The sequence below is a fragment of the Macaca nemestrina genome, chromosome 18, assembly GCF_043159975.1.
Source record: "Macaca nemestrina isolate mMacNem1 chromosome 18, mMacNem.hap1, whole genome shotgun sequence".
Taxonomy (NCBI): Eukaryota; Metazoa; Chordata; class Mammalia; order Primates; family Cercopithecidae; genus Macaca; species Macaca nemestrina.
The window spans coordinates 66,654,149-66,676,775 of record NC_092142.1 but is presented as its reverse complement, the minus strand read 5'-3'; the positions used below and the strand labels follow the sequence as shown (position 1 = coordinate 66,676,775).

Here is a 22,627-nt window from a genome sequence, read left to right as displayed (position 1 = left end):
CTAGACAAGAGAGAATGAGAGAAGACTGTGAGGGATGCAACTCTTCATAAAGGCTGGCTGGGAAAGAGAGAAGAGCAGAAGAGTTAAACCTAGAGAGTGAACACACACACACACACACACATATATATATATATATATATTTTTTTTTTTTTTTTTCTTTTCTTCTTGAGATAGTCTCACTCTCTTGCCCAGGCTGGAGTGCCGTGGCACGATCTCAGCTCAGCCTCCCAAGTAACTGGGACCACAGGTGCCTGCCACCACGCCTGGCTAATTTTTTGTATTTTTAGTAGAGATGGGGTTTCACCATGTTAGCCAGGATGGTCTTCATCTCCTGACCTTGTGATCCACACACCTCAGCCTCCCAAAGTGCTGGGATTAGAGGCGTGAGCCACTGCGCCCAGCCATATTTTTGTTTAAGAGATTGGGTCTTGCTGTATCACACAGGTTGGTCTAGAACTCCTGGCCCATCCTCCTGAATAGCTGAAACTACAGGTGTGAGCCACTGTGCCTGGCTAAGATTCTTTTTTTTAGACATGGGGTCTGTCACCCAAGCTGGAGTGCAGTGGCACGATCTCAGCTCATTGCAACCTCTACACCTCCTAAGCTCAAGTGATCCTCCCACCTCAGCCTCCTGAGTAGCTGGAACCACAGGTGCACCTCACCACAACCGGCTGTTTTGTATTTTTGGTAGAGATGGGAGTTTTGCCATGTTGTTCAGGCTGGTCTGGAACTCCTAAGCTCAAACGATCCGCCCACCTCAGCCTCCCAAAGTGCTGGGATTACAGGCGTGAGCCACCGCGCCTGGCCCTTTGTCTTTATTTTTTAAGGAGGAAGAGAAGTCATTTACTGAGACCAAGAAGGGAGAGAAAAAAGACGGAAAATTAGAGGTTATAAGAAAGTAGGAGTAGGGGGTCTGGTGTGGTAGCTCATGCCTGTAATCCCAACATTTTGGGAGGCCAATGAGGGCAGATCATCTGAGGTCAGGAGTTCGAGAGCAGCCTGGCCAACAGGGTGAAACCCTATCTCTACTAAAAATATAAAAATCAGCCGTGGTGGCGGGCACTTGTAGTCCCAGCTACTCAGGAGGCTGAGGCAGGAGAACAGCTTGAACCCAGGAGGTGGAGGTTGCAGTGAACAGAGATCGGACCACTGCGCTCCAGCATGGGTGACAAGTGCAAAACTTTGTCACAAAAAAAATAAGTGAGGGCTGGGCGCAGTGGCTCATGTCTGTAATCTCAGCACTTTGGGAGGCCGAGGCAGGCAGATCACCTGAGGTCAGGAGTTCAAGACCAGCCTGACCAACATAGTGAAACCCCATCTCTACTAAAAAATACAAAAAAAAAACTTAGCTGGGCATGGTGGTATGTGCCTATAATCCCAGCTACTCAGGAGGCTGAGGCAGGAGAATCACTTGAACCTGGGAGGCAGAGGTTTGCAGTGAGCTGAGTTCGCACCATTGCACTCCAGCCTGGGTGACAAGAAGGTAATTCCATCTCAACAACAACAACAACAAAAAAAAGTAAGAGTAGGGTGCCCAACTCTATATAACAAGCACCAAATATTGTGGAATGAATTTGCTGACTCATAAAGAAGAACTGGAGCACACCTGACAAGAACAAACAGCTGGAATAGCTAGAAGCAGTGAGGGCCTAGCTACATTTGGGATCATTAATTTATGTATTTACAGTGCTATAAGTTGTATCAACTGAGGTGACATCCCACCAAACTTAAAGAGAGCTAATTATTGGGAGTAGAATGAGGTAAGGGAGAGGATGGCTCTCACTTTTCACTCGCTACCTATTTATGAGAGTAAAATCTAACCTGTTTTCAAAGAGGAAATACAAACTTTTTTAGAATTGGCTTTTTTCGGCCGGGCGCGGTGGCTCAAGCCTGTAATCCCAGCACTTTGGGAGGCCGAGACGGGCGGATCACAAGGTCAGGAGATCGAGACCATCCTGGCTAACATGGTGAAACCCCGTCTCTACTAAAAATACAAAAAACTAGCCGGGCGAGGTGGCGGGCGCCTGTAGTCCCAGCTACTCAGGAGGCTGAGGCAGGAGAATGGCGTAAACCCGGGAGGCAGAGCTTGCAGTGAGCTGAGATCCGGCCACTGCACTCCAGCCTGGGCGACAGAGCGAGACTCCGTCTCAAAAAAAAAAAAAAAAAAAAAAAAAAAAGAATTGGCTTTTTTCTTTTTTTTGAGACAGAGTCTCACGCTCTGTCACTCAGGCTGGAGTGCAGTGGCAAGATCTCAGCTCACTGCAACCTCCGCTTCCCAGATTCAAGCAATTCTCCTGCCTCAGCCTCCCAAATAGCTGGGACTATAGGTGTGCACCACCACATCTGGCTAATTTTTTTTTGGAGACAGTCTTACTCTATTGCCTAGGCCAGGGTGCAGTGGCACGATCTTACTCACTGCAACCTCCACCTCCCGGGTTCACGCGATTCTTTTGCCTTGGTCTCCTGAGTGGCTGGGATTACAGGCACTTGCCACCATGCCCAACTAATTTTGGTATTTCTTTAGTAAAAGACAAGAGTTTCACCATGTTAGCCAGGCTGGTCTCAAACTACTCTCGTGATCTGCCCACCTCAGCCTCCCAAAGTAATGGGATTACAGGAGTGAGTCACTACACCTGGCCTGAAAGATTTAATTTCTAACACAAAACTCTTAACAGTCGACCAGAATGAATGTATGACTCATGGGTCTTACATGGAGCCCAAAGTCGTTTACTTCAAGCTCATGGTTTCATCTTCAAAATATATGTGACGTTGGCCAGGTGTGATGGCTCATGCCTATAATGCCAGCACTTTGGGAGACTGAGGTGGGTGGATCACTTGAGGTCAGGAGTTCATGACCAGCCTGGCCAACATGGTGAAACCCTATCTCCACTAAAAATACAAAATTAGCTGGGCATGGTGGTGCGAGCCTACAATCCCAGTTACTTGGGAGGCTGAGGCAGGAGAATCGCTTGAACCCGGGAGGTGGAGGTTGCAGTGAGCCAAGATTGTGCCACTGCACTCCTGCCTGGGCGACAGAACGAGACTCATCTCAAACAAAGAAAATAAATAAAATAAAATAACATTTGCATTTTGCTTAATATATTAATATTTTTAAAAAGTTTGTTTTTTTGAGATGGAGTCTTGCTTTGTTGCCCAGGCTGGAGTGCAGGGGTGCGATTTCAGCTCACTGCAACCTCTGCCTCCCGGGTTCAAGCGATTCTCCTGCCTGAGCCTCCCAACTAGCTGGGACTACAGGCACGTGCGACCAGCCACCACGCCTGGCTAATTTTTTGTATTTTTAGTTAAGACGGGTTTTTACCGTGTTAGCCAGGATGGTCTCAATCTCCTGACCTCATGATCCGCCCGCCTTGGCTTCCCAAAGTGCTGGGATTACAGGCGTAAGCCACCGCGCCTGGCTATATAAAAAAGTTTTAATAGAACTATTACATAGCAATACAAAAATACAAATAATTTTTTTTTTTTTTTGGAGACAGAGTCTCTGTCGCCCACGCTGGTGTGCAATGGCACAATCTTGGCTCACTGCAACCTCCGCCTCCCACGTTCAAGAGATTCTCCCACCTCAGCCTCCTGAGTAGCTGGGATTACAGGCACCCGCCATCATGCCAGGCTAATTTTTGTATTTTTGTAGAGACGAGGTTTCACCATGTTGGCCAGGCTGGTCTCGAACTCCTCATCTCAGGTGATCTGCCCACCTCGGACTCCCAAAGTGCTGGGATTACAGGCATGAGCCACCGTGCCCAGCCCCAATAAAAATAAATTTTAAAAAGTATTAAGATGGCAGAGCGCAGTGGCTCATGCCTATAATCCCAGCACTTTGGGAGGCTGAGGCAGGCAGATCATGAGGTCAGGAATTTGAGACCAGCCTGGCCAATATGGTAAAACCTCATCTCTACCAAAAATACAAAAATTAGTCGGGCATGGAAGTACATGCCTGTAGTCCTAGCTACTCAGGAGACTGAGGCAGAAGAATCGCTTGAACCAGGGAGGTGGAGGTTTCAGTGAGCCGAGATCGTGCCAGTGCACTCCAGACTGTGCGACAGAGTGAGATTCCGTATCAAAAAAAAAAAAAAAAAAAAGTGTTAAGACACCAGCTAAATTGCATAAAGTTTCTTCAAAACTCTTCTGAGTAAAACCACTGCTGCAGAAAGACAGGCCATGTTTATGCTGGGGATGGACAAGCTGCTGCTATGGCCTGGGTACTAATATACACCCCAGTGTGAGAAGGAGCTGGGGCAGGCTCAAGAGAACTTAGCTTGGTTTTGCCACCCAGAAGCTGTGTTGCAAAGCTTTGGTAAAGACAGCTCTCTGAGTCTTAGGCTTATCACCTATCAAATCAGAGTAAGATGAGCCTTCATTACTTCATATGGTTGTTGTGAAATTCAATGAGCAAAAAAGTAAAACAATGGGCAATACTTATTTCTGCTTTGAATAAAAAAAACACAGCAGGCAATCCAAGTGACTATCTTTCTGTATGAGTTACACTAAATGTGTTTTTTTTTTTTTTTTGAGACAGTGTCTCGCCCTGTTGCCCAGGCTAGAGTGCAGTGGTGCGATCTCGGCTTACTGCAAGCTCCGTCCCCCAAGTTCACACCATTCTCCTGCCTCAGAGTCCCGAGTAGCTGGGATTACAGATGCCCACCACCATGCCCGCTAATTTTTTTTATTTTTAGTAGAGACAGGGTTTCACCTTGTTAGCCAGGATGGTCTCGATCTCCTGACCTTGTGATCCACCTGCCTTGGCCTCCCAAAGTGCTGGGATTACAGGCATGAGCCACCGTGCCGGCCTAAATATTATTAATAAACTCCATATCTATGTAAACTCTAGTTTATGCACAGAAAAACAGTTGCTACTAAACCAATAAAACAGTCCCATTACTTAGAGAAAGTACAGATGTTCTCAAAAAAATACAATAGAATGACCTGAGTTTGAATTACACTATGTTACTTTCCTATTTGGGGAAGGAGGGCTACTAATTAAAGGTGTACTCTGTTTCCTCCCATCACAGCTCCCATTAATTTATAGATGAGTTTTATTCAGGACAGAATCTTGTGGCCTGACTACAGTAAGAAAAAGAAGAAACAGGAAAAAAAAAAAAAAAAAAGTAGCTAAGCAATGGCTTTTACTAAGTGACAGGCCATTCCTATACATAAAATGTATGAGAGTCAGAAGGTGAAGTTATTTATGATCCCCATATTTCAAAATATAAATCCTTCAAAATATGTTTTTCACCTGTCACTGATCTACTTACCCAAATCACTTTTTCGGGCTATGACTGTGTCACAGTGGGGACAGTGAAATTTGGCCACATTTTCTGTGTGCTTCTGTAAAATGTGCATCTTCATGGTACCACTTTGGGTAAACCGAGCATGACAAATATAACATTCATAAGGCTTTTCTCCTTTAAAGAAAATACAGAATTGAACACATTAAATGAAATGAATAAATACTGTAATTTAATTGGAGGGTAACTCAGGTGGCAGATATGCTACATCACAGAGAATCTACAGGTCTCAGGAAGGCTGAGGCTCAGTCCCAGTGCCCAGATCATGTCTATCTTCAGACATGGCCAAGTCCTAAACTGCTACTGGCCACCTCTGCTCTGTCCAGCTCTGCTCTGGAATCCTCCACATTATAGCAATGCTTACCTTTGGGGGAGACTGAATGGAGAACCCACAAGTTTTTCTTTTTAAGAAAAGGCAGTATCCAGGAAAACTGAATAAGGTGGGTTAGGAAATCCACCCAGACTTTCAAAATTAAAATCTGTCCATTTTAACTTAATTTCTCCCTTAAAAAGTATTATTTTCTTGTTATAGGCAGATTCAAGTTGAACAAAACAAAAGGTACTATTTTCTAATGTATTTCCGAACAATGAATTCAGAGGATATGCCAGAGAAGCATTAATCAATTCCATACTATTTTCATGCCAGTCTTCCATTTGCATAAACAATGGGGGCACACAGTGGTCCACAGGGTCCCATGGGATTCACTGAAAAGCAGCTCATTAATACAGTAAGGAGTGGAGAAGTCCTACCTGAATGGGTTCTCATGTGCCTTTTCAGCTTGTATGTGTCCCTGCTGGCATAACTGCACAAACTGCACTGAAATGGACGCTCTCCAGTATGAGAGCGAATGTGACGTTTTAATTTGCTGACCTGAAATATGAAAACAAAACTTTAACTTCTGTTTACACAGACTGTAACATGAGCACTGTAGGTTAGGCACAAAAGCTTAGCTTTGGGGCACTGAAATTCAGAATACAGAAGAAGTCTAAAAGATAACCTTCTCTCTTCATTATTTGTAAACTTTGCTTCTCGAATCCTTATCATTATCTAAGAGAAGTGGGTAAATGAATACGGGTGTAGATGAGTCAAGATTGGTCATTACTTGGGAAGCCAAGGTGGGCGGATCATCTGAGGTCAGGAGTTCAAGACCAGCCTGGCCAACATGCTGAGACCCCCTATCTACTAAAAATACAAAAATTAGCCAGGCATGGTGGCACACACCTACTCGGAAGACTGAGGCTGGAGAATCTCTTGAACCCAGAAGGTGGAGGTCGCAGTGACCCAAGATCATGCCATTGCACTCCAACCTGGGCAACAAGAGCGAAACTGTCTCAAAAAAAAGATTGCATGTGACTAGTAACTGTTTAAGCTGGGTGGTAGGCACATGAGGATGTATTACAATCTTTACTTCTACATGTTTGAAATTTTCCGTAATAGTTTAAAACTAATCCATGCCTATTTACAGATCAATTTGTTCCAAATCCTGAGTTACTGAATACATGTTTTAATTCCACTCATCCTCTTTTCCTATCATTAGGGTTTCCTAGACAGGCCAGGCTCGAAGGGCCTCTCATCTATCATCCTCCCATTATCCATCCTTTAGTCCCCTGCAGGATACCTTATACTAAAACAGTGAGTTTCAAACTTGATTCTACGAAGTGCTTTGAGGGCAGGGTGCGGTGGCTCACACCTGTAATCCCAGCACTTTGGCAGGCCAAGGCGTGTGCAGATCACTTGAGGTCAGGAGTTCGAGACCAGCCTGGGCAACATGGCAAAACCCTGTCTCTACAAAAAATACAAAAATTAGATGGGTGTGGTGGTACATGCCTGTAGTCCCAGCTACATGAGGAGCAGCTCAAGTGGGAGGATCACCTGATCCCAGTAGTTTAAGGCTACAGTGAGCCATGATCACACCACTGCACTCCAGCCTGGGCGACAGAGTGAGAGACCCTGTCCCCCACGCACCCCCTGCCCCAAAAAGCGCTTTGAACATTCACTAATGTTTCAATGTTTGTTTTGAAAAATTTAAAAAGTTTCCCAATTTTAAGGAAAAAACAAACAAAAACAAGCACTGCACTCTTAAGTGTTGTTGGTTTCTCTTTTGAGATGAAATCTCGCTCTGTTGCCCAGGCTGGAGTGCAGTGTCACGATTGTGGGTCACTGCAACCTCCACCTCCCAGAGTCAAGCAATTCTCCTGGCTTGGCCTCCCAAGTAGCTGAGACTACAGGCGCCCACCACCACGCCTGGCTAACTTTTGTATCTTTAGTAGAGATGGGGTTTCACCATGTTGGTCAGGCTGGTCTCGAACTCCTGATCTCAGGTGACCAACCCGCCTTGGTTTCCCAAAGTGCTGGGATTATAGGGGTGAGCTACCATGCCCGGCCCCAGTTATAAGTGTTACACACCAAGTTTTCAACACATAAGTCGATAACTATCCTAACAGCATTACTAACTCTCTTCCTTCAAGATTTCCCTATTTAACCTGTTAACTCGTATGTACCAGAACCCACTCTGCTCCAATGAGCTATCTATTCCTGCTGCAATATCACACTGGTTTCATTTACTATAGTTTTACAAAATCCAATTACATAACCCCTCATTCTATTTTCAAATTTATCTTAGCCATTCACATTTATTCTTCCAGCTGAAAGTTAGAATTAACTTGTAATGTTTCTTCATTTATTCATGTCCTTTGGAAAAGCTTGAGGTTTTCTTCATGTAGATTTCATAGATATTGTTGCTGTTGTTTTTGAAACCGAGTCTCGCTCTGTCGCCCAGGCTGGAGGTCAGTGGCATGACCTCGGCTCACTGCAAGCTCCACCTCCTGGGTTCACCCCATTCTCCTGCCTCAGCCTCCTGAGTAGCTGGGACTACAGGTGACCGCCACCACGCCCAGCTAATTTTTTGTATTTTGTTTGTGTTAGCCAGGATGGTCTCGATCTCCTGACCTAGTGATCTGCCCGCCTCGGCCTCCCAAAGTGCTGGGATTACAGGCGTGAGCCATCATGCCCAGCCAGATATTGTTTTTTGTTGTTCAGTTTATCCCTAAGTTATTTTATTGCTATTAGAATCCATTTTACACCTTCCTATCACTATAGAAGTTACTGATTTCTGTATGCTTATCTTATATCCGGTCAGTGAACTGAACTCTTCCCGCTCTAAGTTTTTGTTTTGATACTCTTAGATTTTCTCTGTAAGCAAATCTCTCTGCAAGAAATAACAGTTTTATCTTTCCATTAATAATTCATTTCTTACTTTATTCTATTAGCTAGGATTTCCAGTACAACGTTGAAACAGTAACATTAAGAATGAATATCTTGTCACATTCCAGAATTTAGTGGAAATACTTTCAATGTTTCAGAATTAATTAGGATAAGTTTATTATACATTTCTGGTATATATATGCTTTTTTTTTTTTTTGAGGTAGTCTCACTCGTCACCCAGGCTGGAGTTCAGTGGAGTGATCCTGCCTCAATGCAACTTACACCTCCCAGGTTCAAATGATTCTCCTGCCTCAGCCTCCCGAGTAGCTGAGACTACAGGCGCATGCCACCGTGCCCAGCTAATTTCTGTATTTTTAGTAGAGATGGGGTTTCACCATGTTGGCCAGGCTGGTCAACTCCTGACCTCAGGTGATCTGCCCACCTCAACCTCCCAAAGTACTGGGATTACAGGCATTGAGCCACCGTGCCCAGCCTAAACACATTAAAGAAATTTTCTCCTATACTTAACTTGCTAGGACATTAAACAGTAATTAACAATTACTGAATTTTAGCGCCCCCTCCCATCTACAGAAATAATATAGTTTTTCTTCAATCCTTCAATGTAATATATATCAGTAATTTCCCAATGATAAACTATCATTGTGTTTCAGATATATTCAGTATCACTTATTTTTTTAGAACGTATTACTAAATTAGGTTGGCTCACTGGCTAATAATTTCATTTAAAATTTTTGTTTCTTTCTGAGGATAATTTTTCTTTTTGGTAGTTTTCTGACCCAGTTTTGGTAACAGTGTAGCTTCAAATAATAAAACTGATAAACCTAGCTTTTTTTTTTTTTGAGATGGAGTCTTGCTCTGTTGCCCAGGCTGGAGTACAGTGACGTGATTTTGGCTCACTGCAAGCTCCACCTCCCAGGTTCACGCCATTCTCCTGCCTCAGCCTCCCAAGTAGCTGGGACTACAGGCACCCGACACCATGCCCGGCGAATTTTTTGTATTTTTAGTCGAGATGGGGTTTCACCGTGTTAGCCAGGATGGTCTCGATCTCCTGACCTTGTGATCTGCCCACCTCAGCCTCCCAAAGTGCTGGGATTACAGGCGTGAGCCACCGCACCCCGCCTAAACCTACCATTTTAAAATGCTCTGGGTACAGTTTTTTTTCTAAGTTTGACAGAATTTGCCTGTACTAACATGTGAAACTGGTACTCTTTTTAAGACAGTTCCGCTCTTGTTGCCCAGGCTGGAGTGCAATGGCGCGATCTCGGCGCACTGCAACCTCCTCCTTCCAGGTTCAAGCGATTCTCCTGCCTCAGCCTCCTGAGTAGCTGGGATTACAGGCATGTGCCACCACACCCAGCTAGTATTTATTTATTTAGAGATGGAGTCTCGCTCTGTCGCCCAGGCTGGAGTGCAGAGGCGGGATCTCGGCTCACTGCAAGCTTCGCCTCCCAGATTCACGCCATTCTCCTGCCTCAGCCTCCCGAGTAGCTGGGACTACAGGCACCGGTCACCACGCCCGGCTAATTTTTTGTGTTTTTAGTAGAGATGGGGTTTTACCATTTTAGCCAGGAGGGTCTCGATCTCCTGACGTCATGATCTGCCCGCCTCGGCCTCCCAAAGTGCTGGGATTACAGGCGTGAACCACCGTGCCCAGCCTAAATTTTTTATTTTTTAGTAGAGATGGGGTTTCTCCATGTTAGTTAGGCTGGTCTCAAACTCCCGACCACAGGTGATCCGCCCGCCTTGGCCTCCCAAAGTGCTGGGATTATAGGTGTGAGCCACCACACACGGCCAGATACTGGTACTCTTTTTAACAGGTAAATCTTTCACACTCGTAAGTTTTTTTCGGGGAGGGGTGTTGTGTGGGAGTATTCATAATTTACTAACATTTTTCTTATTATTTTTTTTTGAGACGGAGTCTCACTCTGTCGCCCAGGCTGGAGTGTGGTGGTCGGATCTCGGCTCACTGCAAGCTCCGCCTCCCGGGTTTACGCCATTCTCCTGCCTCAGCCTCCCAAGTAGCTGGGACTACAGGCGCCTGCCACCTCGCCCTGGCTAGTTTTTTTGTATTTTTTTTTTTAGTAGAGACGGGGTTTCACCGTGTTAGCCAGGATGGTCTCGATCTTCTGACCTCATGATCCGCCCGTCTCGGCCTCCCAAAGTGCTGGGATTACAGGCTTGAGCCACCGCGCCTGGTCTCCTTTTTTTTGAGACGGAGTCTTGCTCTGTTGCCCAGGCTGGAGTGCAGTGGTGCAATCTCGGCTCACTGCAAGCTCCGCCTGCCAGGTTCACGCCATTCTCCTGCTTCAGCCTCCCGAGTAGCTGGGACTACAGGCGCCCGCCACCACACCTGGCTAATTTTTTTTGTATTTTTAGTAGAGACGGGGTTTCACTGTGTTAGCCAGGATGGTCTCATCTCCTGACCTTGTGATCCACCCGCCTCAGCCTCCCAAAGTGCTGGGATTACAGGCTTGAGTCACTGCACGCAGCCAATAATTTACTAACATTTTTCTACCTCATCTTAAGTCAGTTTGGGTAGTTACAGCTTTGTACAGAAATACATCATGGCCTGCCTAAGACAGATACCAACAAAAAGCTGAACACTCACTTCTACACTGGCGTAATCGCACATGGAACACTTGAATGGCTTCTCGTGGGTGTGTTTGTAACGACGATGCCGAACCAATTCTCCACTGGTCACAAAGGCCATGTCGCAGTCTGGGCACTTGTGAGGACGAGTACCTAGAGAAAGGATGGAACAACAGGAAGAGCAAGATCAAGGGCACAGTTAATGACAGATATCAATGTGTGGCATAGAACTGCTGTGAGACTGAACCCTAGTCATCCCATCAATTGCAGTAGCTTGTAAGTAGATCCAAAAGTGAGCTCCAAAAACTATGGGAGGGCCTGGATGGATTTATAATACTAACGCCGGGATATTGTAACACATGCCAAACATTTAGTTTCTTTTAATTACCCATCTGAATCTGCTGCCTTTTAACATCATAAAAACCTTCTTATTCCTATTTTGTGAATATCCTGGTCATTATGGATTAAAAGTTAATAGAGACTGGTCTTGGTGGCTCAGGCCTCTAATCCCAGAACTCTGGGAGGCTAAGAGTTTGAGACCAGCCTGGGCAACATGGCAAGATCCCGTCTCTCAAATCTCACTGTATTATGACTATAAATATAGGGCCATTGGGCTGTCCATATTCTGAAACTTTCTTTTAAAAACACAAGCATGGCCGGTCGTGGTGGCTCACACCTGTAATCCCAGCACTTTGGGAGGCCGAAGCGGGCGGATCACGCAGTCAGGAGACTGAGACCATCCTGGCTAACCCGGTGAAACCCCGTCTCTACTAAAAATACAAAAAATTAACCGGGTGTGGTGGCAGGCGCCTGTAGTCCCAGCTACTGGGGAAGCTGAGGCAGGAGAATGGCGTAAACCCAGGAGGCGGAGCTTGCAGTGAGCCGAGATCGCGCCACTGCACTCCAGCTTGGGCGACAGAGCGAACTCTGTCTCAAAAAAAAAACAAAAACAAAAACAAAAAACCACAAGCATATAGCTTGTTTTCTATATTTGTCTCTCTTGATAAGGAATTTCACAGGCTTATCACAGGCTTTACATAGTATTGCCTTTTATGTGATTTAAACAAATGATTTTCAAGCACCCTTGTCTAATATGCTGTGATCATTCTGAATGTCAATTCATCCAATATAAAACATTTATGAATAATATACTCTCTACATTTCTTGTCTTTCACTGAAGGAATCCTAGAGACAAAACTGATAGCACAATGCAATGCCAGTTTCACAGACTAGTGACCATCTGTAATTGTGGGCAGCAGCTAAGGGGTGACAGCAAGGTAATACCAAACACTAAAACCAAAAGAAGGCTGCCTCTGAGAATACAATTAGGAAGAGCCACAATGTAATGAATAGAACCAGCCATCTGCAGAAATGATTCTCTTAGAGAATGACGAGAATGGTGGAGAGGAAGAGTGACTGGAGTATAATAAAAAGTAAGCAATTCCAAGGAATGTTCATTTGTTCATTCAATTTGATTCTTTAGAACCACCATGGATCTAACGGTAAAGCACAGACTTCTTCCTGTGAAAAGTGTAGAGTATGGTGGATGGATGAGAAGTAAAACAATTAACAAGAGAAGAAAAGTGGCATCCAATTTTCTTTTCCTTGTTTTTGAGCCAGGGTCTTCCTCTGTTGCCCAGCAGGAGTGCAGTGATAGGATCAAGGCTCACTGTAGCCTTGACTTCCCAGGCTCAAGTGATCCTCCTACTTCAGCCTCTCCAGTAGCTGAGACTACAGGCTTGCACCACCATGCCTGGCTAATTTTTTCTATTTTGTAGAGATGGAGTCTTGCCACGTTGCCCAGGCTTGTCTCAAACTCCTGGGCTCAAGCAATCCTCCAGCCTCGGTCTCACAAATTGCTGAGATTACAGGTGTGAGCCACCATGCCTGGTCTTCTTTTAGAAAAAAGTAAGCTAAAAAATAAATGCTGGTGTTTACCTAGTACTATCCAGGGGAGAAAGAGGCCTGCCCCTGGCAGACATAAGCATGGCAATTAGCAAAGAAGTGGACACTGCTGTAGAGCAGGGATTTCCATTAGGCTGCGCCACATGACCACCTACATTCCTTCACTCAAGGCCCATCCTCTTTTTTTCTTTTTGTGAGATGGAGTCTCTTGCTCTGTCGCCTCGGTTGTAGTGCAGTAGCACGATTTTGGCTCACTGCAACCTCTACCTTCCAGGTTGAAGCAATTCTCTTGCCTCAGCCTCCTCAGTAGCTGGGACTACAGATACGTGCCACCACACCTGGCTTTTTTTTTTTTGTATTTTTAGTAGAGACGGGGTTTCACCATGCTGGCCAGGACGGTCTCGATCTCCTGACCTTGTGATCTGCCTGTCTCGGCCTCCCAAAGTGCTGAGATTACAGGCGTAAGCCACCATGCCCAGCTTTTTTTTCTGAGACCGAGTTTTGCTCTTGTTGCCCAGGATGGAGTGCAATGGCACAATCTCAGCTCACTGCAACCTCCACCTCCCAGGTTCAAGCGATTCTCCTGCCTCAGCCTCCCGAGTAGCTAGAATTACAGGCATGTGCCACCATGCCCAGCTAATTTTGTATTTTTAGTAGAGACGGGGTTTCCCCATGTTGGTCAGGCTGGTCTTGAACTCCCGACCTCAGGAGATCCGCCTGCCTTGGCCTCCCAAAGTGCTGGGATTACAGGCATAAGCCACCACACCCAGCCACCTGGCTAATTTTTGTATTTTTAGTCGAGACAGGGTTTACTCCTGACCTCAAGTGATCCACCAGCCTCGGCCTCCCCAGGTGCGGGGATTACAGGTGTGAGCCACCATGCCCAGCCATCAAGGCTCATCCTCACCAAGTTAGCTTTCAACTGCTACAGCATCTTTTTTTTTTTTTGAGACAGAGTCTCGCTCTGTCACCTGGGCTGGAGTGCAATGGTGTGATCTCCACTCACTGCAATTTCTGCTTCCTGGATTTAAGCAATTCTCCTGCCTCAGTCTTCCAAGTAGCTGGGACTACAGGCATGCGCCACCACGCCCAGCTAAATTTTTTATATTTTTAGTAGAGACAGGGTTTCGCCATGGTGGCCAGGCTGGTCTTGAACTCCTGACCTCAGGTGATCCACCCACCTCGGCCTCCCAAAGTGCTGGGATTACAGGCAAGAGCTATGGTGCCTGGCTGCTACAGCATCATAACAAAGGCAATGGCGCCCCCTAGAATACAATGCAACTGCATCTGGAACATGAAAAGGTATACTCTTCACCATAAACTGATACTCTTGTGTAGGCACCTGTCTGCTCTTGCGGGTTTTCTTGATATGAATTAGTCCTGCCAAATCTGCTGAGTAACCAGACTGCACCTCTTACTTTCAAAGCTGAAGACTAGATAGAGAATGCCCACATCAAGGCACACCCATCCTGGGAAGTCCTGTCATGGGGCCATTTATTTATTGATTTTGGTGAGACAGAGTCTTGCTCTGTCACCTAGGTTGGGGTGCAGTGGCACAATCTCGCCTTACTGCAACCTCTATGTCCCGCATTCAAGTGATTCTCCTGCCTCAACCACCCAAGTAGCTAGGTTTACTGGCGTGTGCCACCACACCCAGCTGATTTTTTGTATTTTTAGTACAGAGGCAGTTTTGCCATGTTGGCCAGGCTGGTCTAGACCTCCTGGCCTCAAGTGATCTACCTCCCATCGGATTTCCAAAGTGCTGGGATTACCCAGTTACTTTTACGTAGTCATATGCCCCATCCTAGTGTCTTCAAAGTATCAAATAAAACATATTATCAAGTGTCTGAGTAGAAATTATAGAGATGTTTAAAAGTCAGTCATATTAGTGAAGAATGTGCCAATGTACAGCATACTGTTTATGATTAACACCCACTTGATCATGGTCATCTGACAACCAGCACAAACAAATCTAAAACAAGAGTTGTCATTAGAAATTTTTAGAAGCCTGAAAAACAAAAACAAGAGTTGTCATATGAAATGAAGTACAGAATATGGACAGAAGAAAGTTATTCTGCATGAAAAACCATGTGAGAAGACTTGCAACTAAGTTCCTACACTGGAATAACAAACAGCCCAGGAGAGCTTAAAGAGAGGTTTAGTGCATACAGTCCCTCTACTTTAGACCTCATGGAACCTGGCCATAGCCAACATGAAGCTAATATCAGAATATCTGAACACTAAAGTAAGTAGGGTGCTCAAATAAATGTTTGAATTATCAAGAACGGTGCCTTAACTTTTCCATTCTGAAATTATGAATTACTTATCCTGAAACAACCAGAACAAAAAATGGTATGGTGTGTTTGAGAGACAGAGTCTCACTGTCACCCAGGCTGGAGTGCAGTAGCGCTATCTCATCTCACTGCAACATCTGCCTCCCAGGTTTCAAGCGATTCTCCTGCCTGAGCCTCCTGAGTAGCTGGGATTACAGGCACCCGCCACCACACCTAGCTAATTTATGTATTGCTAGTAGAGATGGATGGGGTTTTGTCATGTTGGCCAGGCTGGTCTCCAACTTCTAATCTCAAGTGATCTGCCCACCTCAGCCTCCCAAAGTCCTAGGATTACAGGCATGAGTCACTCTGCCCAGCCTTTTTTTGTTTTTTTTTTTTTTTTTTTTGTAAATAAAGGTAAGATTTCACTTCCATTTGTTGTTTTTTTTTTTTTTTTTGGATGGAGACTCACAGTCGCCCAGGCTGGAGTGCAGTGGCGGGATATCTCGGCTCACTGCAAGCTCCACCTCCCGGGTTCACACCATTCTCCTGCCTCAGCCTCCCGAGTAGCTGGGACTACAGGCACCCGCCACCACACCCAGCTAATTTTTTGTATTTTTAGTAGAGACGGGGTTTCACTGGGATTTCACTTCTATTTCTAATGTTCTTCCTCAGAGTACCAGGCATCTATTGCCAGAGACTCTTTTTTTTTTTTAAGAGACAGGGTGTTATTTTTCATTAAATTTTCTTTACATTTGTCTATAATAACTAAATCCAAGTGCTTACAATAAAATCATGATTACAAAAAGGGCATCATAAGAAATAATAAAAACTTCCTTTAAATTCCCACTGGAGTGAGCTTGAATGAATATTAAAAAGCCAAGTCTGAGCATTTGCTGTTGTAGCCCCCAACATTCTTATCCAGCACCTGTGTGTGTGTTAAGGTGATTCCTCAGGAGGGTGACTGTTCTGAATGCCCTGCCACAGAGATGGCACTTGTGTGGTCTCTCATCAGTGTGGCTTTTCATGTGACGATCCAAATTTGAACGCCGTGGACACGTGTAACTGCAAAGCTCACACTGGAATGTCTTCTTTACACCTATGTGCAAAATAAAACACTTGCTGCAGAGTTTCAAAGTGTTAAAATTAATCCTAATCTTAAATTTCTACAAATATATTTTATTAGCTTTTAATAACAAAACCCAATATAAGTCATAATTATCTCATATCATTGATACATTTACTTCTTCTTTGGGATTAAAAACAGAGCATTTGATCTGTAAAAAAACTTACTTTAGACTGGTTTTAAAGAACTGTACCCACATAATGACCTTTTACAAATACGGTTAATATAAAACAACTTGCATAGGCACTGTGTTGTGTGCTTATCCCAAAATGGTTTTATGAAACCACTATGGATAAACTTGTTTTACCTTTCTTTTTAATTTTTGTTGGCTTTGGAGGCTTCATATTACCAACCACTTTCTCTGCATTAACCTCTGATAGCAGACCCTCCTGCTGTTCTTCCTCAAAATCGTAGACAGACACATCTACATCTTTGCCCTCCTCTGTATAACGCAGTTTGCTCTTTTTGGTTTTCTTTGTTTTTTTGGCTGGTGGCTGATAGTCTGGGTCTTTTTGCCAACTAGGATCTTCCTGGGGTGGAAGTTCCCCTTGTTCTAGTGTCTCCACCTCTCCATTGGCCCCCACTTTAACCACCTGAAACCCTTCAGGCAAGGGTAGGGTGTGGCATATCATGGGTTCACTTTCCGCAAGGCCCTCTTTAGACACTTCATTTTCATAAGCCCCCTGAAGTTCTTCTACGGAAGTGGTAGCAACAGGTACAGTCACAGGAACAGGTACTTGAACAAGCTGAAGCTCTCCTATGTTTATGGGCTGTTCCTCCATATTTACAACTTGTAAAGTTATAATCTGGGTATCGTCCACAGCAGCCTCTGCTTCTGGAGCCACTGTGCCCTCCATTACTTCAGTCTTCATCTGAAGAAGGGTGGGGTCCAGCTGTTCCATCATTACCATCTGTACACTGCTGTTGACATCCTGGACCACCTCACCCCCATCCGTCTGGTTCTGGGGTAAGTGGCAGGCATCTTCTTCCTGGCCCCCTTCCCGGCGTCTCTGGTAAGTCTTTCTCTCCTTTCCTTTAATAAAAGTTTCGGACTCCTCCACAATGGCTTCGACCGCCTCACCTTCCATTTCCCCTGCCTTTATTAAGGGAGAACACAGATTGTTATTTAAAGCAAAGCAGCCTAAATAAAAACATACATTTTAAAACATAAAGACCCTGTGGTGAATGAATTAGGCATCGATGGTTGTTAATATTAAAAAAAGACACAACAGACATTATGTGCCTCTTGATGAAAGAAAAAACCACACCTATAATGCAATCTTGTCAAACCCAAAAACTCCGAAACCAATCAAGTCTCTAGATCAAACCCAATTAACAGGAAATTGGTGACTGAAGATGTTAAATTACACTACAGGGATTAAATCAGTGAAATCCATACTGAGGGAAACACTGCAAGATTATACTCAGGTTCTTCTGCAAATAGATAACCAGAAGAATAAAGAGAAGACTGGAGGGAGAACCAGTAGATCAGTGGTGCTCAGCCTGGGGTGACTCTGCCTCTAGGAACATTTGGCTAAGACATTTTTGGTTGTCACTACTGGGCTGGGATGTGCTACTGGTATCTAGTGGGTGGAAGCTAGAGATGCTATTAAACATCCTCCAAGGCACAGGTCAGTCCTCCACCACAAAGAATTATCAGGCCCAAGATGTCAAGAGCACTGAGGTTGAGAAACTCTGATATAAAGAGTCTTAAGAGACCAGTAATCAATCACAATGCGTGAATCTTCTTTGGATCCTGATTCAAACCAATAAATGATGAAAAAGATGTGACACAGGCCGGGCGCGGTGGCTCACGCCTGTAATCCCAGCACTTTGGGAGGCCGAGGCGGGTGGATCATGAGGTCAGGAGATCAAGACCATCCTGGCTAACATGGTGAAACCGCGCCTCTACTAAAAATACAAAAACAGTTAGCCAAGCATGATGGCAGGCGCCTGTAGTCCCAGCTACTCGGGAGGCTGAGGCAGGAGAATGGCGTGAACCCAGGGGCAGAGCTTGCAGTGAGCAGAGATCCCGCCACTGCACTCCAGCCTGGGCAACAGAGCGAGACTCTGTCTCAAAAAAAAAAAAAAGAAAAAGATGTGCACAAGACAATTAGAAATTTCAACTCTGGATATCTGATGATATTAAAGAATTACTAACAAAACTAATTTAAATCTTACACATGTAGTGGGGAAGACATTGGTCAAAGGACATAAAATTTCAGTTAGTGGGAATAAGTTCAAGAGATCTATTGTACAACATGACTATTATACTTAATAATGTACACCTGAAAATAACTGAGAGCAGATTTTTAAGTGTTCTCATCACAAAAAATGACAAGGATGTGAGATGATGCATATATGAATTAGCTTAATTTTCTGCAATGATGGGGTCTTGCCATGTTTCCAGACTGGCCTTGAACTGGGCTCAAGCAATCCTCCCACCTAAGCCTCCCAAAATGCTGGGATTATACGTGTGAGCGAGTCACTCTGCCCGGGCCTGCCAATGTTTTGTAAAAAGCTTTATTGAGGTAGCTATATTAAGGGCATCATGGCTCACGCCTATAATCCCAGGACTTTGGGAGGCCAAGGTGAGCAGATCACCTGAGGTCAGGAGTTCGAGACCAGCCTGACCAACATGAAGAAACCCCATCCTTACTAAAAATACAAAATTAGCTGGGTTTGGTGGCACATACCTGTAATCCTGGCTACTTGGGAGGCTGAGGCAGGAGAATCGCTTGAACCCGGGAGGTGGAGGTTGCAGTGAGCTGAGATTGCGTCACTATACTGCAGCCTGGGTAACAAGCAAAACTCCGTCTCAAAAAAAAAAAAAAAAAAAAAAAAAAAGCACTAAACATACCTCCAAAATTTCCTTGTATTTTTGTTTTTGGTGATAACATTTATCATGAGATCCATCCTCAACATAATTCAAAGTGCATAATACCATATGATTAATATAGGAACTATGTTGTGCAGCAGATCTCTAGAACTTACTCATCTTGCATAACTGAAATTTTATACCCACTAAACAGCAATTCCCCATTTTCCCCACCCTGTCAAAGTTTTTTGACCTTGTTTTTTGAAGCTAAACTCAGAACTTAGATCCAGACTGCAATGGCCCTGTTTGTAGACACCACACAAAACTGCCCATGTCATACCATCAACTTGACATTCGCTTCTCTCCCAACAATGAATCATGAATTCCCTGAGGATAAGATCCACATCTAACAAGTGGGGCTTTTTTTTTTTTTTTTTCCTGAGATGGAGTCTTACTGTGTCGCCCAGGCTGGAGTGCAGTGGTGAGATCTCTGCTCACTGCAAGCTCCGCCTCCCGGGTTCACGCCATTCTCCTGCCTCAGCCTTCTGAGTAGCTGGGACTACAGATGCCTGCCACCACGCCTGGCTAATTTTTTGTATTTTTAGTACAGATGGGGTTTCACTGTTAGCCAGGATGCTCTCGATCTCCTGACCTTGTGATCTGCCTGCATAGGCCTCCCAAAGTGCTGGGATTACAGGCGTGAGCCACCGGGCCTGGCCAACAAGTGGTTTTCACTATTTTTGTTTTTGAGACGGAGTCTTGCTCTGTCGCCCAGGCTGGAGTGCAGTGGCGCGATCTCAGTTTACTGCAAGCTCTACCTCCCGGGTTCACGCCATTCTCCTGCATCAGCCTCCCAAGTAGCTGGGACTACAGGCACCCGCCACCACGCCCAGCTAATTTTTTTTGTATTTTTAGTAGAGATGGAGTTTCACCGTGTTAGCCAGGGTGGTCTCGATCTCCTGACCTCGTGATCCACCTGCCTCGGCCTCCCAAAGTGCTGGGATTACAGGCGTGAGCCACTGCGCCCAGCCGATTTTTACTATTTTGGTTTTTTTTTTTTGAGTCAGTCTCGTACTGTTGCCTGGGCTGGACAATGGCATGATCTCGGCTCACTGCAACCTCCGCCTCCCAGGTTTAAGTGATTCTCCTGCCTCAGCCTCCTGAGTAGCTGGGATTACAGGTGCCCACCACCACACCTGGCTAATTTTTTGTATTTTTAGCAGAGATGGGGTTTCACTATGTTGGCCAGGCTGGTCTTGAACTTCTGACCTTGTGATCTGCCTGCCTCCGCCTCCAAAAGTGCTGGGATTAGAGGTGTGAGCCACCATGCCCGGCCATGATTGTTACTCTTTAGCACTGTGCCCAGGCTGGTAACTACTCAATAAATGCTAACCAAATTGAATATATAATAGAAAGCAGAAAACAAATCGGCCAATTCATAGTTTTTGGCTCTTAAATCTTGTGAATGGGCCGGGCACGGTGGCTCACACCTGTAATCCCAGCACTTTGGGAGGCCAAGGCTGGTGGATCAGTTGAGGCCAGGAGTTCAGAACCAGTCTGGCTAACATGGCAAAACCCCATCTCTACTAAAAATACAAAAATCAGCCAGGCGGCGCAGTGCGCACCTGTAATCCCAGCTACTTCAGAGGCTGAGGCACGAGATAGAGCTTCAACCCTGGAGGTGGCGGTTGCAGTGAGCTGAGAACGTGCCCCTGCAATCCAGCCTGGGTGACAGAGCGAAACTTGGTCTCAGAAACAAAAAACAAAAACCTTGTGAATGACATCACCTAAACAAGAGTAAAATAAGGGCCAAGCGTGGTGGCTCATACCTGTAATCCCAGCATTTTGGGAGGCCAAAGCGGGCAGATCACTTGAAGTCAGGAGATCGAGACAAGCCTGGCCAACACGGTAAAACCCCATTTCCATTAAAAATACAAAAATTAGCCAGGTGTGGTTGCACACACCTGTAATCCCAGCTACTTGGGAGACTGAGGCAGGAGAATTGCTTGAACTTGGGAGCTGGAGGTTGCAGTGAGCTGTACTCCCTCCACCCAGGGCAACAGCGAGCCTCTGTCTCAAAAAAAAAAAAAAAAAAAAAATTAAAATAATAATAATAATAAATAAAATAAAACAAAATGTGTAGCTGGGTGTGGTGGGGTGTGCCTCTAATCCCAGCTACTTGGAAGGCTGAGTGAGGCAGGAGAATTGCTTGAACCCTGGAGGCGGAGATTGCAATGAGCTGAGTGCCACTGCACTCCAGCCTGGAGCCTGGGCAATAAGAGTGAAAACTGTGTCTCAAAACAACAACAACAACAACAACAACAACAACAACAACAACAACATTAAAGTGTTTTGTATTTTTGGCCAAGAATACAGTTCAAACGAAGCTTTTGCTACTTCTATTAGAGACACTTTGACACTTTTCTCTAATTCTCTGTCTAGGCACCTTAACATTGTATTATATCCACGTTAGCAGTCAGAGAAGACTCCTTAAGCCAGGACCACCTGCGAGGCAGTACAAGAACTACAGAGAGACGGGCAAGGCCTGGTCCTACATTCTAGGAGTTACTGTCTAACATAAAGGACGACATAGGTAGTACAATGGCTCAAGGTAATACGAGGCAGGTCTGGAGAAAGATAACATAACCAGGTGTGATAGAAAAATGCTTCATAAACATGGAATTTTAATGGAACCCTGAAACACGAGCAGGACATTTAAAGGCAGAGTTTGACAGTGGGGGGCAGAGGGTGTATTTTATAGGGGAAGGGTCTGGATTTTTGGGTAAAATAAATACATGTAGGAATTATAAGTAAGAAAAAGAACTGGTTTAAAGCACAGGACAGAGGAGAGGGCTGTAAGACAGGTGAAAGATGTACTGGTTGCCCCATAGTTTGGACAGTCTTGAATAACAAAATACCTCAGATGGCTGGCAAAGGAAAACCACTTACACTTTCTAGGCACAGAAGTAAAGATTAACTCATTTCACAAAGAACAGGACTTAATTTCCTCAAAAAGTGTGTCTCTATTTTTGCAAAAACTGCTTGATGCACTTACCACCCTTCTGGCTCACAAAGCCCTTCAGGCTCACCTGACCCCATGATAACCTATTCAGATTTATGTCTTGCCCTCTAGCACTTTCCCCTTCAGTCAAGCTGTCTTTTCATCCAGACACAGTTCCCACTGTCATCTCCCTGTTTTCACTCTGTACTTTACGTCTGATCCACTCTTCTCAACACCAGCTCATCTTTGGCACAACAAAGTTTTCTGAGGTTCTTGTGGCCATTACTTTGCTCCAAATGTGTTTCTGATAAAATAAAGACACAGTTTAGCACTTAAAATTTTCTCAAAACGATCTATTTTTAAGGGCAAAAGCCAGGCTTGAAGCA

At 44.9% G+C, this 22,627-nt stretch overlaps 1 protein-coding gene across 2 annotated transcripts in view; it reads right to left on the bottom strand.

Moving 5' to 3' along the window:
• Positions 1-22,627, bottom strand: part of LOC105491417 (CCCTC-binding factor) — a 78,414-nt gene that overhangs the window by 14,203 nt on the left and 41,584 nt on the right. For both annotated transcript variants that reach the window (XM_011757812.3, XM_011757813.3), the window contains exons 3-7: positions 16,730-17,519; positions 16,225-16,395; positions 11,138-11,271; positions 6,054-6,174; positions 5,271-5,420 (exon numbers count right to left, since the gene is read on the bottom strand). In XM_011757812.3, the coding sequence (XP_011756114.1) occupies positions 5,271-5,420; positions 6,054-6,174; positions 11,138-11,271; positions 16,225-16,395; positions 16,730-17,510 (1,357 nt within the window). In that variant the 5' untranslated portion in view covers positions 17,511-17,519. The remainder of the gene's footprint in view (positions 1-5,270; positions 5,421-6,053; positions 6,175-11,137; positions 11,272-16,224; positions 16,396-16,729; positions 17,520-22,627) is intronic.